Here is an 18771-nt window from a genome sequence, read left to right as displayed (position 1 = left end):
AGCCACCAGTGCTCCAGGCAGCATGGTAAGGGGGCAGGGAGCAGGGGGTGTTGGATAGAGGGCAGGGGAGTTTGGGGTGCTGGTCAGGGAGTGGGGTTGTGGATAAGGGTTGGGGCGGTCAGAGGGTGGGGAAGACGGGGATTGAATGGGGGCAGGGGTCCTGGAGTAGCAGGAGGGGTTGGATGGGGCGGGGGGGGCCAGTCAGTGGCAGGGGTTCCGGGGGCAGTTAGGGAGGAGAGATGGTTGGATGGGGCAGGGGTCCCGGGGGGTCAGTCAGGAATGAGAGGAGGGGTTGGATGGGGCAGTGGGGGGAAGTCAGGGGCAGGGGGGTGCGGGGGCAGTCAGGGGACAGGGAGGGGTGGATGGGGCTGGGGGGGCATCAGGGGGCAAGAAGCGGGGTTGGATAGGGGGCGGGCGCCGGGCCACGCCTGACTGTTTGGGGAAGCACAGCCTCCCCTAACCAGCCCTCCATACAATTTTGGAAACCCGATGTGGCCCTCAGTCCAAAAAGTTTGCCCGCCCCTGGTTTAAACACTCTATAGTAAAAAATATAGTATATGTCCATAACTCTTAATACTCACTCAACGCATATATCACTCCAGAATACTAATGATCAGTGCGTTATTAGTTTTCAAATGGTACCTCCAAAGGCATATTTCCTATAAAGATTACTACAGTAGTGTGTAGAGTGTGAATACAGGGGTGTTTAGTGTCACATCTGCTAAGTTAGTTCCTTTCCTCTAGGACTACACAGCTCACAAACCCCAGGATGAACCAACTGAAATGAGGTTCAGGGAATTTGGCTATGGAATGAGCCACGAGAGACACTAGGCTGAGCCCCAAACTATTTGATTCTACTGCATAATGCAAGGCTGTCTTTTTCTGCTAAATCTTTCTACTATAACCAAAAACGTTTCAAAAACACACACAAAAAAGCAGAACTTACAAAGGCCTGAGTAGGCCAAAACATAAATCCTCTACATCACCACCATACTGATCTAATTCACCTGTAGCACTTTTTATATTATGGTGATGGGTACTATAAAAAACTTTAAATCAGTTGCTAAAGCCACTAAACCTGCAAGAGAAAAAAAAAAACCTGCCTGCAAATCAAAATGAAGATTTGGAGTATTTTTGGAGCTGGGTGAGAACATTAATACTTTTTAGCACCAAAGTAATAAAATAAATGGGACAAACCAAAACCTCAAATCTAAACACCTATAAAACTAATTAGTATTAGAACTCAGACCAAAGTCCACATTCTCAAATAATGGCTTATCTATATATTGAGATTCCAAGATTGTCACTCTGTGTATCATTCTGAAGCCTAGAATGTCTGTTGAGTCAGACTGAAGTGATGGAAACAGCTATATGCATGGCAGAGAACTCTTTTTGCTCAGAATATCACAAACTTGAATTTCACTGGGATTCACAGTCTATTACCATTCAGTTTTTCTCAGCCATTATGACTTTATGAATTCCATCTGTGTGACAACCCGGACTTCCAGTAACAGTAGGCATGTTTCTATGCCATGTCAAGAGTCCTAAACCAGGATGCTATCAGAGTTAACTTAACCACTCCAATTTGTCCAAATCTTTCCGGAAATGCAGTGCTCAGAACTGGACACAATATCCCTGCTGAGGCCTTATCAGTGTGGAGTAGAATGGAAGAATTACTTCTCATGTCTTGCTTACAACACTCCTGCTAATACATCTCAGAATGATGTTCACTTTTTTTGTAACACAGTGTTACACTGTTGACTCAGATTTAGCTTGTGATCCACTATGACTCCCAGATCCCTTTCCGCAGTACTCCTTCCTTGGCAGTCATTTCCCATTTTGTATGTGTGCAATTGGTTGCTCCTTCCTAAGTGGAATACTTTCCCTTTGTCATTCTTAAATTCCATCCTATTTACTACATGCCATTTCTACAGTTTATCCAGATGATTTTGAATTTTAATCCTATCCTCCAAAGCACTTACAACCCCCGTCAGCTTGGTATCATCTGAAAACTTTAAAGGTATACCCTCTATGTCATTATCTAAATCACTTATGAAGATGTTTAACAGAGCCAGACCTAGGACTGATCCCAATGGAACCCCACTCAATATGTCTTGACTGTGAACCATTGGTAACTATTCTCTGGGAATGATTTTCCAACCAATTATGCAACCACCTTATAGGTGCTGCATCTAAGCTATATTTCCCGAGTTTGTTTATGAAAAGGTCATACAAGACACTACCAAAAGCCCTACTGAAGTCAAGATATACTACATTTACCACTTCCCCCATATCCACCAGGCTTGTTAATCTGTCAAAGAAAGGTATGAGGTTGGTTTAATATGATTTGTTCTTGACAACTTAATGTTGACTGAAACTTATCACTGTATTATCATCTAGGTATTTTCAAATCGATTGCTTGATTATTTGCTCTATTATCTTTCCGGGTACTGAAGTTAAGCTGGCTGGTCTGTAATTCCCTGGGTGATCCTTATTCCCATTTTTTTATGGATTGGCACTATATTTGTCCTCTTCCAGTCCTCTGGAATATTTCCTTTTTTCCATGAGTTTTCAAAGATAATCGCTAATGACTCAGATATCCGCTCAGAGACAGATTGATTACTTGACCCAACGGCTACAAAACTAAACCATCCACACAACAACACAATTAGCACACATAATTACAAACACACATATCCCTCATTTGCCACCCACAAATCAGCACAAATGCTGAGCTATTCAAAGAAAGGTAGGACATCACTGAAGAACAGATAGAGCCAGTCATCTTGGTGTATTCTCATGACTAGAAGAGAAATAATAGTCCAGGCTTGCAAGGAACATCCAACCAACTGGCAGAGAGGCAAACAGGCATGGGAAATCTTGGAGCTGACTTCCTGGAGAGGGGCAAGAAAGAAGCTGACAGAGGCAACAACCATGTTTCATTGGGACTGAAGCACAATCGGAATTGTTAGAACAGAAGCTACAGCTGGGGAGGGACAGAGTGCATCTAGATAGCCATGTTCCACCTTCCTGTGTCAAAAAAAACAAACAAACAAACAAAAAAAACCCTTACGATTCACACAAGGTTTTAAATGAGGCTGCAAAATAGATGCAAGTGCTGCATTATTCCCCATATGTTTTGATATTCTGTAAATATTTTTGTGAAACTGGAAATACCACCAAGTTAGATAGGCATTTTAGCTATAACTCATTTTTATTAGAAAGCTATTTTAAATTATTACAAATAAGTAACAGAACCAGAAAAAGTAATTTAAAAACAACCCAACAAACAAATAAAAAAGTCCCATTAAAACACTGTTCATAGACAGCAATGGTGCAGCATAATCAGTCATTCCCCATTGTCAGAACTGCATAGTCAATTAGGGAGAAACACAAAGATCACGTTTAGTGAGGGCTACAAATATATATATTTTTCATTCTTAAAACAAATGTAGTAACAGGGAAAGCACTGAGATAAATCCTATATCCTTGCAGATTGTATCTATGTACACCGAGTATGTAGCACTAACATCTCAGTTAATCAACAAAGACAAGGTTACTGGAAAGAGGAATGCTTCATGTCCAAGGGAATATAATGGAGGGGGAAGGTGATAAATGAGTATCATTACTAACTATTTGGGATCAGTCCTGAGTTGTGCTCAAAAAACACTGGGTACATCTGAGAGGGGATATCTGAAAAAAAGCTACTTGCAGCTCCCTGATCATAAGGCTGGTTCTCCAGTGGTTCCTTTACTGGCATAATGTAGAGCAGCTCTTGGCTGTTCTAATGTACACTGGTCTACTGTGGTTTGTTATCATCCTTTCAAAAGTGGTTCATGTTTAGATCAAACTTGTGACCTCCCCTAAAACTTAAAAACATATTATAGCAACTAGAAGATGGTTTACAATCCCTTAAATCTTTATTACAAAAATACACTGAATAATTTAATCTCCTGTAGAAGTCACCCTATCCTGACTTCTTCATAGGCATCTGCTCACTTGGCATACATGTCAAGCATTGAACCAGTGAATGAAATACTCCCCAGCTGTGAGTTACAATCTGTATATATAATATCTGCCAGTCCCTGCTCCTATATATATATAGGAGATTCACATATAAGAGAAAAGTAAAATGTCCTCATGATACTTCCTTAAACTATACAGTCAGCATCTGAGCAACACAAAGTTGACTGTGAACTTGAAAAACAAAAACAGTATACAGTATTTATGTAGCTTATGCACATCAGCATTCTCCTGAGCACTTAAATTTAATGTTGATATAAACTATATTATGGAAAGCAGTTAGAATAACAATTCTTGCTCTCTTATATAGTTTATAATGAAGGTAAAGGGATATTAACCATCTACCAAATATAGGCCTGCATTGTAGTTTTAATAGTCTAATTATATGCCTTTTCTCTCTATTAAAATACAAACAAAAATAAATGCAACAATCTGTGCTCATCCAAGAAGTGGAATAATATAATCCTACAGCCATTGATTCAACCCTCAGTTCACAAATCCTAATCTTTAGCAAAACCCTCCTACCTCAAAAGTCTCATAAGACATGGGACTCAAATACTGCTCTGAAGCTCAAGAAATCTTAGCTGTTTGAAATCAAAGAGGAACAAATTCCAAAATTAATCTAATACTGAATTTAAATGCCTAAATTTTATCACCACCAATACTGTATATTGAAAATGTATATACACAAAGCCATACCCTGGTATATATTGCCACATTTTAGAGGAAAGTTACTTTGTACTTTTATTAAGGTTTTTTTTTTTTTTTAATTTTTCTTGTAGGTATTTTTTTTCATATCTCCCTGCATACAGCCGGGTTCACACTGTAAACTCTTGAGAACATGGAACATGTTTTCCTAGGAGTTTGTACCGCTTCTACCATAATGGGGCACCACCTGAACACAAAGACCTAGTCCTTAGGAATGTGGTACTAACATCAGACCTAGGATATCTGTATGACCAGTGGCTTACACAAGCAAAATATATGAAAAATGACTAAAATGTGAGACAGTTTTTTTTATTACAAATTTATTTTTGTGAAAGGATGTTATATTTGTTCCTAGCTACCACTCTCTCTCTCTACACACACACACACACTGTTTTTCTGTTCTTTAGGCACACACACACACACACAAAAATAAATACTATAGTGGCTTTCAACAAGTGACATGATGAAACAGAGTGAATCACAAAGAAATGTACCAGCCATGGGTCAGTCCTCTCAAAGTATTTTCAAAGTCTTTGATAAAAAGCAAAACTGCTTGGAGACAATAGAGCTAAACAAAGAGTACTTCTACTTGTGCTGGAAGTGTTTCCTTTCCAGTATCTGTGCTTCTACTGCTATTAGTACAGCACTGTGTTGTAGCATGGACAATTGCATCTTACCTTAATTAAAGCTATGATCTTTGGGGGAGAGACCATCTTTTACTTTTTGTAAATATTCTGTAAATATTTACCAGCAGAATGGGGCCTCAATCCTCATGAGGGGTTTTAGGTGCCACCATCATACAAACAAATATTAGCAAGAATAATTGAATGGACCTGAGGCAAATGTATTTAAGTCTAATGGATGGAAGGGAAGAGAAATACGGAGGAGAAAATAAAAATCATTAACAATGTCAGTTCTAAACAATGGGCAAAACTCAGCATATAACAACAAATCAAGATTGCTTAAATCCATTTCTACAGGCAATTTTATCCTCCTAAAGAATCCATTAGTACTACACAAGCATCAAATTAGTCATATTAATGTTTCAGTCTTCTAAGGACAATGACCAGCCTGCACCTTTAAGCGGGTGGGGGCGAGAGGGGGAAGTATTTGGCTGGCTGGCCCAATGAAGGAACTGTGCTTAATGGCTTGGGGGAGGGAGATGAAAACTGCTGCAAAAGGGTCAGTGTGGTCACTGACTCATCCCCTGGGCATGAGGGGTTTAAAAGGGACAGCCCTATGCCTTAACCCTCCCTTTTGCATGGAGTAGGCTGAGGTGGCACCCACCCTCCCTCCCCTTTAGGTGGTAAAATACCAGGTTTGGCCTAGACCTGCTGTGGGCATTACACTAACCATCCCTTTGTTGAGGGGGGTTGGGAAGGAATTTTTCCTTTGCCACTATATTGGCCTAGGTGCAGTTGGGGTTTTTTCACCTTCCCAACAGAGGGTTCAGGTGAGCTTTGTTCATGCATGGCAATGAGGGTGGTAGGCTCTATGTTGCAACTCATTATTTAAGTATCAGGTGGATGTCCAGTGCAGGTACTCCTTAGGAAAGGTATACAGTGACTGAATAAATGGCTTGGGAAAGGATTTAAAAAGAGGTGTTCAGTGATGGAGCAAATTGGGGGCAGTTGGTTTTAATAGAAGATGTATAGCTAAATCCCCTGCATTGCTTTAAAAATCTCAACCAGAATATGCCTCTGAGGTTCCTTAAAAAAAACCCTACAACCCTCTAATTCAACAGTGCTGAAGGATATAAACCAAGAAAAGCAAATGTTAAACTTTAATGCACCTAATTACAATAACAAAGCCAACTTAGTTCTCCTTCCCTCCTTATTCAGATAGTTTATTGTGAAGTTCTGCCACTTAATCATCTATCCAAGTCTAGGTTATTACCTTTGAAAGTGTGAAAGTACAACAGACTCTATTGAAGCAACTCTGGCATCGCATGACTTTTAAACTGACTGCAGATTCCAGGTTCAGTGAACTGTCTAAAATAGAAAATATATGTCGGGTGACACTGTTTGCTCTATGTTTGGTCCAGCTGCCAGAATAAAAGTCATAACAGTATCTTCCATAGATTGAAAGACTATCTCATAAACAAATTGTTGCTGGGCTCTTCATCCTCTGTTCTCATTTCCTTCTGTAGAGCAATTCCACGTGCCACATCAGACTACATACAAAATACTGGAAAAGCACCTCACATGCAAACAGACTTTAAAAAAATGCAGTATTGTGTGTTAGTAAGATATGTATGGACACACTTAAGGGTGTAAAAGCATGGGCTTTTTATCATCATCCAGGACCAAAGCATAACAACTGAAACAAATGTCTCTCTCTGCTGTTACTAGAAACTAAAAAGCCACCAGTGGCCAAGTCTGGCAAAAAAATGCTGTATTTTTACTTATGTTACCAACATTGCAAATATTACAGACAAGTTGTCAGTGGATAAAAAGAACACTGTATTTTGCAGTAAATGTGCAACATGTAACACCAGTATTGAATTTGGATAATGCCCCAGTTTTACATGTGCCTATTTGGCTTCTAGATAGGAAAAAAGGGTATGATTTAAATAATAGGTTCCACATCAGCCACTGAGAGTGAAACAATATTTTTTCTGTTGACATGCCATATAAAAATATGCTTATACTTTTGTATTGTGCAGTGTACAATATGTTTTACTATTTCAGTAAAACAAAACCCTATTTATTCTCTTAGGCTATTTGATCTGAACTTTATTTATTTATATAGTTACTAATAATGAAATTATTTTCAAATGCAAATATAAACCCAATTATGAAATGCAGAACATACAAATTAACTCATGCGAGTCAGCAAAACAAAACTAAAAATTAAAATTCTGAATTTTAATTGTAATCAGGGATGGATTGCATATTAAACAATTAGTGATCATTACACCATTTTGAAATATCAGTGGGAGAGTGTCAGACATGATGAGTCTTCTGTGTTTACAAAAGACTTTGCCTGTGGCATGCTGTGTGCTTTTCTGAACCATTTATCTTCTAGCTTAAGCCTGTCATAGTATGAAATATTGCAGCTGTGATTCTGCATGACAGAATAATGAAACATCGAAAAAAGGCTATACTGCAGTGATTGTTCCATAGAAACTTAGCCATGAGAAGTTGAAAAACTGCACATGAAATAGCTTTTCTTTTCAGTCTATCAAAAACTTTTTTCAATCTAATACTCTGGTTAAAAAGCCTGTTTCTTTGTACAGATTCAATACACTATTGCATTGCTGCTTTCTATTTCTATATTGATACTGATTTAAATGACCTTAAATTATACTATATTAGAACACATTATATGTTGTGGGAATGTACAAGTGGTCCTTGCAACATTCTGAATTGTATATGTTTCCATTCAAAGTCTCTCTCTCATGTGTATATATAATATATATGTATGTATGTAAAAAACATATGAATATATACACTATATAAATACTTACAGCACCATATCCTATGTGTTCCAACACTCTTTGGGAGAAGAAGAGTTACAAATACACTCAATATAATGAAAAAAAAAAAGCCTTGCCATTTTCCTTGATACCTGACTCAGAAATATTTTGTGTCAGCAATATGGTTTGAATACTCCTCCACTGTCTACAAAGCTGATCTGGACACCTTGCTTTGCATCTTGCTTTGTCATACTCCCTGTCAAATCTTTGGGCAGTCATGCAGCTCCTTCAGAATTTAAAAGGAAGATGCATGGCTAGGACCAACTCAATATTTAATATGTGTCCTGTATAGAGATGGCCTAAGATGGCATTTGGATCCATATTAAGTTTAGGTGGGGATTTGGATTCAAAATTAAATCAGAGTTAGTGCTGAGAATTGAGAGCACCAAAATCTTTTATGAATTAATCTTGCAGTGAGTGATCCCTATACATTCTGTTCAAAGTACTTTGTCACCCTCAATGATGAGGACTACTTTATTAATGTAAGGTACTGTATACCTGATACTAATCACAGAATATAAGCAATTATGCATAATCAATTTGCAACATAAAACTTCAAATACTTTTAATTAAAAATATATATCAACTCTTTTCTGCAATTCCATTTGAGTGCAATTTGACAAATTAGAGAGGTTAGCCGGTTGATCAAACACATTAATAACAGAAGCGTTCTAGATATCAAGCTGCGGAAACTATTCATCTAAAATTTGGAGGTGGCTTTTTTTAAAATAAAGTGGGACCAAACAATTTATCTGAGAAGTTGAGGGGTTAAGAAGGAAACATTTTATTGGAGGGTGTGTTTTATTTTGTAATGGTCATTGTTAGAAGCAGCTCTGATGTTTAGAATGTTAGAAGTCATGTTGGTAGAGGTAGATTTGTGGGAAGAGAGCCGGTGAGCCAATAAATCAAAATGTTAATGGCATAAAAACAAATCCATTGTGTTCTGGCAGCCTCTCTCATTCTGCTGAGTTCCTATTTTTTCCCCCCTCTTTCCATTGCAAACAACTAGAAAGCCCCTAAAAATGAAGCAATAGAAAGTTCAACCATCAATTTTTGCTTGGCCACTTTTGGTAAGGTCATCCACATGTTTTGGAAATATTTCCATAGTACGTAGTGTCCACTGTCAAGTATACATATCTCTCTGTCCTGTACAGGTATACACCCCTCACACACATACCCTTCACGTAGACCAATATGATAGAATTTACAGAATATGCTTTGAAGATTTACACCAGTGTTAGAGAAACCTCTATTGTTGAAGTTTACATTAAAAATAAATCCATTAACTTTCTAATAATATAGTACTGTATAGTATGGCAAACACATAATAAACAGACCAACACCTTTTGAAGCAAATTTCACACATAGAAAACTACACAGTAGTAGTAGTAGTAGGACAAGGGGTCTCAGTGGTATGATTTGCTGAGAACAATAACACAGATTGGGACAGTCTGATACCTGTGATATAGCCATTGTCTCATAAATATATTACTTTAAGTGACAGACAAAAATATACCACTAAAATTATTACAAACAACAAAACAGCTGTATCCTGAATTAATCAATAACATATTATAAAGCAAAACACAGCACATCAAATGTAAGGTCTCCAAACCTATTTAACATTATTAGTATTGAATGACAATGAGTATGTGTAAATCTACTTTAAATAGATATGCTTCTACCTATTTATATCAGGAATAAATGACATTATTTTAGTTTCTGTTCTATTTACTTTGTTTTTGAAATTCTGTTTCTAATAAATTCTAATCTAGTTTTAGGAAATAACTATTAAATTCCCAGCCAAAATGTTGGAAAACCTGTAAAATACAGAATTGTATGTTTTAAATAAAGTATTTATTATAGTAATTGTAACTCTTCATATGTCAGCATCAGTGTGATTAACTAATAAGTATCAACTTTGAATTTTGACAGGTACTGCAGGAGACAGAAATTCCAATGTATCTAGACAGTTTTGGTAGGTCTAAAGTGTAATCTTAAAATGGACAGGAATAAATCTAAAGCTGTACAAATGTGCTTTCAATTACAATACAAGTTCCAGATTCTCTGAGGTTTGTGTAAATAAGTCTTGCGCCAATGCAGGCCAGAATGGGACCCTCCTCCCACTTCGCCCCACAGGCAAAAATTCCACCCTTAGAGCAGGCCACATACAGAATCATTGGCAAAAATTCCACCCTTAGAGCAGGCCACATACAGAATCATAGAATCGTAGGACTGGAAGGGACCTCAAGAGGTCACCTATTCCAGTCCCCTTCAGTCTCTACATTCACTCAACCCCAACTTCCTCCACACTCATACATCTTTTTGCTTAAGAAGCTCTACCTTTTATTTTCAGAGCTCCTGTAGGGTATTCAGTTCATTCCATCCCCCTTCTGCTACAGTTGTCTTCAGACAGTAGCAGAATATTCTCTCCCCGACCCAAGTCTTTTGGAGTCCAGCAGGGTAAATCCACTCTTTCCAAAGGCTGAGATCTTCAAAATATTCTAAGGGAGCTAGGAACCCAACTCCCATCTAAATTAATATTAATTGGAAACAGGGCAACTAACTCCTCAGCCTAAACCTTCTTGTAAAATATTCAATGGTGCAGGTGGATGTAATCATGAGGTAAAATGCCTTTATAACAGCTGCAGCAGCAAGAGAAAGAGCAGCTTCCCTAGTAATGGTGTTGCTGAATCAGGGATATGCAGGCTGACTGCTCCCCCTGAGATCTTTCCTAGGGACTAATAGGGAAGCAGCCCTAGTTGCTGGTTCCAGAAGAGAGAGAATGAGAGAACAAGTGAGCCACCCCCGAAGAGCTCAGGAAGGGGCCAGATGGTCATCCGCCCACTTAGCAATAAGAAAATGAGGGAAAGTGAATTGCAGGTAAATGAAGGTAATGGTTGATGTTCATAGATAGCTTATTGAGAAAAAAGAAAGGGATTGAAAAACTCATTGATTTCCTTATGAAAGTGCTATGATTTGCATTTTTTTCCCCTGGGGTTCTATTCAGTTTTCAGGTTCAAACAAACACAGAAGTCTAAAGTAAAACTCAGTTGGAGAGAACACAGTCAAACCAAACTCCTTGTTTGGTTTTGTTGAAACTATGCAAAGCAAAAGCAAAAAACAATCATGACTCTACATGAAAGCATTTTATTAACTCAATTCAGTCCATGTAACAACATTATCTAGTGTCGACACCATCTCAGGTACATTTCATTCATAAGTTTTGTATTTATTTTCACTTTTGAAATAATTTTGTTTCAATTAAATTTCTGTTTATTATTCATGTTAAAACAACTAGAGCATTTAGGATATGTTTTCCAAAGTGCAATCCATTGATGCAACTTTCTTTTTCCTTCTTCCTTTACGTGCAAATGAGGTATGCTTCTAGCCCCACAAGTAACAAGGTCAAAAACTGAGTAGATTATCATGCACCTGTATACACGAACAAAGCTTTATAATAGTCTAGTTTTACATCAGTCTTACTATACCCCAGAACATGTTGCCACAAGCTCAAATTTATCTTTCAATAATCAATCACTTAGCTGCAAACAGACGTATAGTACCACACACATTCTTACTCTCTGTATTGTAATTTATGTCATGGAGAAGATGAGCAATTCTTACACTGCCTGTATTGCTATCTTGTGGGATGAAAGCAGTATCATTCAAGGGGACAAAAAATCTTGTGTTGTGCACAGATGAAGCACTGACTTTTGGAAATGTTTTTGGAGTATGTGGTTACATGCTTAGTACTTTACATGAGAGTGATAGAGCTCACTTGATATATTAAAAAAAATGTCCATGGCTTAGAGAATAGGATTCCAATACCAATTTATTGCATGCTGTCTCATGCACTCCTGTCCCAAGCCTAGGCATGAACTAATTGCATATTAGGGGAGTTTCTACAGCATAAATATTACACACAGGTACAGTGCAGTTCAAACATTTTCTTTAATTCAGATTAAGCCCTAGGTTTTGCAGGGCTTAGAGGTTTAAACCTCTAAAAAATCTCTACGTGAAGAAACCCTTGTACAACACAATCCACATTTCCAGACACCTATTATTGGGCCAAGAGGATTGTGACTGGTGAGTCAAATGAGCATGTGCGGGATGAGTAAAGTCATGTGCTTTCAGACATAGAGTATATATCTGAAGCCACAAAGATATAAAGCACACATGGAGCACAAAGGAATGAAAAGAAGCAATAAGCTAATCAGATACTATAACAGAAAAGAAAAGGTGCATTGTCTGACATAATGAATCGCTCGAAGCACTGATTTCACACTTGTTAGTCTGTGGCAAATCATCTACACATTCACAAAAGGATAACTGGAGAGATGCCTCTACTATTAGAAAACTGGTTTTGAATGTATATCATGTTACAGTATATTTGAGACACAGGACAGTTAATGAGACTCTTTGTTATTCCTTTCACCTATGACCAAATGTAATGGGCCAGATTTTGTGCTGAGGTCTGCTTGGAGAGTTAAATTGGGGAAGGCTGTCAGAGAGCCAGTGACCGTTCTCTCATTCTCAAGGCACAGCTGCTCCAGACTGCATTAATTTATGCTACCGGGATATGGGATCACATGCTTGCTAAAAATTGGTGAAGAGGAACTAGATTCTGCCTTGCCCCTTTTTCTCCCACCCCTAAATTACCCTCTCTCCTGGCATGTTGCTTATGCTGGAGAGAGAGTGTAGCAGTTCCCATGGAGCCAGCTGTAGTGGCTTTAGACCATGTGAGTGCTCCTCCATCCTCAGAGAATTTGCAGCCAGATTCTGGATCCTTTGCATGGCTCAGACAATGCAAAGTGGCTGTAACAGCAGGAGGGAATATGGCCTCGTATGCTTAGGAAACAAAATTCTGTTATGATGGAACATTAACAAGTTTGAATAAACATTGTTCAGTCAACAAAAGTAGCAAGTGATCTGTACAGTAGTTCACATTGTAGTTCACCCCAATTTTACAAATATTACCAGTTCTAATAGCATCCCCCAATTTAAAGTAGAGGGAATGACTCTGAAAGCTTCAAGATTTTTAAAAACAGAGTGAACTTTCTAACCATGCCCACTGTACTCAGATTACTGAAGCCTACTTTATATATAAAGGCACATATCACACAAGAGCTTCACTTCTGGATCATGTAATTGCCAGTGATCAAGCTGGGAACTCTCCACCAAAAAATTAAAGACATTGGCTCCAGCAGGGTCTGTCTTGCACTGGCCCCTGTACTGGGACCAAAGTACCATTAGTGCTCCAACTGTTAGTTTCTTTTTATTCACTGTATTATTTTTTTCTGCTACTACAATTCTCTTATAAACATGGAAAAACTTTAATAAAGACACTATAGACTGCAGTAGGGTGTGTTTTTAGTAAAGTCCATAATTTCTATACTATAATAGTACCCACTATAGCACACACAAAAGTATGTTTATTCTAGCTAATCCTAAATTTGAGAGAAAAACCAGAAAATCATGACATTTCAAAGTTAAGATAAATAATTTCCCTGCATTGTTTAGTCATGGTGAATAACATTAAATGGAAAACACCACTTTTAACATCAACCTATAATCATTGCACAGGTAATTGTATCAATTAAATATGGAACATAATTAAATGCTAGATCATATTTTGGATAATCAAAGATCATATTTGTTTTTACTGCTTCCTATTTAGAAGCTCAATAGTGTGTTACACTTTATTATTATTATTGCTAATTAATTATTAGTAGTATTATTATTTGTATAACTTATTCTTCAGACTTTCTTAAAATACCCTCCTCAATATGCCACAATTCCTCCTGATTATGGTAAATTCACAAGACAAAAAAATAGGAGTTTTTCTGGTACAAAAAGCCTTTAAAAAAAAAGTAATGAGAAACAAATTGTTACAACACAGTGTGTTGTACTGAGAAACTCCTTTTATCTCTACAAATAACCAAGCATCACCCATTCCTCCTTTCTCACAGCCCATTTTCTTCTTCTCTTAATACACGTAGAAACTGTTTTGATAAAGTGTTTAAACAACCTCCAATTCTTCATCTAGGGAACTACAAAATAAATGACAGACTCATCTTCTATTTTAAGCACTTCCCTATTTGAGCACATCCTTGAAATGTTTACACATAAAATACAACTGTCTTCTATTGAAAATGTAAACCATATACCTATTGTTACAGCATTTCTTAGGAAATAGAGTCATATGGTAGTACTGTGGATTCTACATGCTTTCAGTACAGACTGGAAAAATTTAAGATAGAATCGGTGTTCACTGAACAGGATGACGTAAGTGTAGAGCCAAGACTATAAATATTTTGAGGGAATATTCATTATATTTATCCATCCTACAGCTCTTTCCTCCTCTTCATCTTATCACTAATCTGAATTATACTATCTTATTTCATTCAACATATGTGATATTTTTATCAAGCATCCTCTCTCCTCCTCAGTACTTGTAAAAGGTGCTAGATAGACATAATTGGAAACAGAAGTTCTCTATTTATCTGGAAAGGATGAACAATAAGGACACTCGTTGTCTGCCATTTCCCCAAAAACCTGATATAGCAGGATACACCGCTAATGGGAACAAGGCAGTTGCTTCTATCTGCCTCTTCTAAACTGGGTGTCTGAGATTTGCAGAAACTGTTTGCAAGGAATGTGATTTGGAACTTCCATTAATTACTAATTAGATAGCAAATCAGAATGTGATGATAATTTCAGTCACAAGGAGCCTTGCCCAGATTTGATCTAATGACTCAGAAATTAATAATAGTCTGAGCTATCTAGTCCCCAGTGCAATGACTGGACATCATGTTGTGTTTGGGAGAACCTTGATACAATATTCTGTAACTGATCTTCCCTTTTGTTTTGCCCAAATTTTCATTCTATCCTTCACACAGTGAAATCATTTCCTTACTCTTATGACAGCACGTTGGGAGAAAGACACTCTAAAGCCAGTGGGGGAGAGCTCTTCTGTCAGTTTAATAACTCCACATCCATGAGAGGCAGTAGCTATGTCAGCAGGAGGAGCTCTCATGCTGACGTAGTGCTGTCTACAAAGGAGTGGATTTTTCACATCCCTGAGCAATGTAGTTTTAATGAAGTAAGTATATAATGTCTACCAAGCTTTAATTATCATATTTTTGTGTCACATTTTATCTCTCTACCTCCCAACCAATCTTTCTACTGTTCTTTCTTTTTAATAGTGTGGTATACCCGAAGCTTTCCATACTGTGTATTAACCCTTTGGCTATCAAACACTGCAAAATCAATCTTTCATGTGACCAACTCCAATAAAGTTAAAGGCTGAAATCCTCACTCTTTCTGTAGCCACTTTATGTCAGGTACTGGCGCTGGGTGACATAAAGGGGTCCTAAAAGGCCTGGATCCAGCTTTGGGGGGATTCCTCTGGTGTAGAAACTGAAGAAGATAGCTGTAAGGTTGTCCACTGTGGACCTCCTCACAAACCCTCACATAGGGGTCATGTTGGGGGTGGGGCTGCTGGGCACAGTACTCCAGAGAGTCTGGATAGTGCTGCAACTGATAGGCAGGTAGAGGTAGGCTGCTGTAAATCAGACGGGGCCCCATAATTGCCTATATTACACCTGGGACTACAGAGCTGCCCAGGATTGGAAGGGTGCAATAGTGGCTTAATGACACCATAGCCCTTCCCCCACCATCTTGCGCTGTCAGTTCTGTGCTGCATGTCCTCAATGGTCAGCACCAAATCACTACCAAACAGTCATACTAACTTGCATAAGTGCTAAATTTGGCCAATTATTTTGAGTATAACATATCTATATTATGTCAGTCTTTACAGTGGATTAAAAATAAATCACTAATATTTTCAAAAAGATGTTATTTTTACAAATATTGTGACCCAAATATGTATGAATATATGAACTACAGATCAAAATGCATGACAGAAAAGTACTGATTGTCAAAACTTTAACCAGCACTTGCTGTTTACAATAGTTTATTTTAAGTGCACTGAATATATATTCAACATAAAAGTAATTACAAAATCCATCCAGAGAGATAAGTAGTGCAGAAGCAATTACAAGAATGAAAGAAACAGTTAAAAAATGAGACATCCTACTTACCAAACTCCTTGGGAACAGCAATAGAGTAAACACAGTTGTGTCCAACACTGTAGTTTTTTGGGTAATTTGGTGATAATACCGTGCCTTCAGAGCCTGTCGACCGGCTCCCACATGGTGCTGGAAAGTAAAAATGTATAGTATTGAATTATGTAATATTCAAAGGGTGATCAACTTAAATGAGACCAACACCAATTTAATTTTCTGCATGCTGTTATAATGTACTGCAGTAAATTATCTTAAAGTTTACACTAGATTAGTTTGTGTATTATGGGTCCACACCTGGGAGGATGAATGCCTTCAACTCCCTTATATGTCAGTTGCATTGAGAGCTCTCTGTTGTTTGAATCATTATGTTTCTATATCACTTATCAATGGTCTTAAGATAAAAATCTTCTGTATATGTAGTGTGCTATGATTAATGTATATGATTAGTGTGCTATTATTCATTTCTCAGATATTTGACAATCTCTTAAAGGGGCAGTTTATGCAGTCCTTCCATCAGTGAGCATTTATTCCAATGAGTCCACAATGCAAAAGCAAAGTATAGAGCAATACAAATTATTTATCAAGGAGTAAAGTTGAGACTTCTTGACTTGATATTGACTGCAATGAAGCTACACTGATTTACATTAGTTGAGAGGCTGGCCCCTTGTTTCCAAATATATCTTGCTAATAAAATTAATATTTAAGCACATTAACAACAAGCTAATCAAATTATATTTGCAGTATCGATGCAGATTTCTAAAACTGGCAATACAAGTTTTCATTTAATATAATTCATATTTGTCAAGTCAGAGATAAATTCTCCAAATGCTATGTAAACAGAGTTTCAGAAGCAATTATATAAAACAATAAAAATCCACTATGAAGTAATTTCCTATGTATATTTCAAGCGGTTTACCTAGGGCCTGCTTCTCATATATGTAGAAAATAAAACCCACTTTAACCTAGTCTAACAAACCATTGCATCTTTTCTTTAAAAGAGACTGCAAAATACCGAGTATGTGCCTTTTTAAGGTAGAGTTTACTAAATATTGAAAATACTAATGCTATTTATTTTTGTGGTAGATTGTCAAAGTACAGTAATCTAGTCTGTGTTCTGACATTTAAGAACAACAAATCCTTACTTCCCCGACCCTTTCTTTTCAAAGTGTCTAATTCTTTTTCTACCATAAAATTAAATATGAGGTGCAGAACAAAATTCATCGTTCAAAATAAATGCGTATGAATGCACTATTCCCACTTCCATTCCTAGAAAATCATTAGTTTAGCTCCCACTAGTTTATTTTAAATGATTATTAGCTTAGTTCTCAGACAATTTTAAGGATGAGAATTCACCCCATAATAGTGAACTCTGTAATAATTCATGCCTCCATGATCTATACTGTGTTTTTTTAGTATATTGCCCCTAACTTGGATACCTTTGAAGTTGACCTGCAGTAGTTGCAGAACATGGCAGCCTATGTTTCTGGGTACAGTGGTTAGGGAACTGGCAATGTCTACCCTCTTAGTCTGCATGGGTTATTTATAACAGACTGAATTCCAGGTCCTAATAGATGGCATATAAAATCTTTAATAATTGGAGTCAATGGTACCTGAATGATCATCTCTCTCCCACATCCCTTCCAAATACTTTGCGGCAAATAGAGGTGTCTTTGTTCTGCTTTCTGGGGTTTCATATGCAGTAGTATGTAATCACAGCATACCAGCAGTGTGTAAGTATGTTTCTTGGAGTCCCTTTACAGCTGTGCTTAAAGCTCAATATACCTTCCTAGTCAGGTTAGCTAATATGTGTGTATTTGGTCATTATTCCTTCATTCCTTCCCCCCACCTCCCCTCTTTAGAAAAGTGCCTGCTCCTTTGTCGACCATTGGTTCCAGCTTTAATTATTATAGGGCATGATCCTGAAACGTTTGCATAGGCTCCAGTACAACAGGACTACTCATATACTTGAAGTTACATATGTGCTCAAGTTTATGGCTGGATTAGGACTTTAGTTCATTGAGTTTAATGGGAACCAGTCTTATTAAAAATGTCAGAACTGGACCCCCTGGTTTTAACTTCTGTGTAGCACCTAAAAATATAGTGCTGATTTGAAACAATAAACACACTTAATTATAGTTGTAAGATCTAAAATTAGAAGAGGAGGGTAAAAGGTTTTTTTTTTTTTTTTTTTTTTTTGCCACTGTCAATTTATTTAAGATAAAAAATCACAGGGGAAGATATCTTGGTACCACAAATAATGTCCCTGATTAACACAGACATGTGACTGGAAACTGATTCTCTGAAATAGAAGAGTACTTTTAAATTGGACAGTTAATAGACAAATCAAACAAAAAAATCTATATGCAGCTATTAATATTATTATTAGTAGTATTACAATAGCAACCAGAAGCCCTAATAAAAAACATGGTCCCATTATGCTGGGTGCTGTACAAACATAAAATAAAGGTTAAG

At 37.4% G+C, this 18771-nt stretch overlaps 1 protein-coding gene across 3 annotated transcripts in view; it reads right to left on the bottom strand.

Annotated features, from left to right (window-relative positions):
- CSMD3 (CUB and Sushi multiple domains 3) overlaps positions 1 to 18771 on the bottom strand; it is a 1179008-nt gene that overhangs the window by 266653 nt on the left and 893584 nt on the right. For all 3 annotated transcript variants that reach the window (XM_048841517.2, XM_048841518.2, XM_048841519.2), the window contains one exon: positions 16315 to 16431. In XM_048841517.2, the coding sequence (XP_048697474.2) occupies positions 16315 to 16431 (117 nt within the window). The remainder of the gene's footprint in view (positions 1 to 16314; positions 16432 to 18771) is intronic.

This window comes from Caretta caretta, chromosome 2 (assembly GCF_965140235.1).
Source record: "Caretta caretta isolate rCarCar2 chromosome 2, rCarCar1.hap1, whole genome shotgun sequence".
In the NCBI taxonomy this organism is placed as follows: Eukaryota; Metazoa; Chordata; order Testudines; family Cheloniidae; genus Caretta; species Caretta caretta.
The sequence above is the reverse complement of the archived record's forward strand: the minus strand, read 5'-3'. Positions and strand labels throughout refer to the sequence as shown.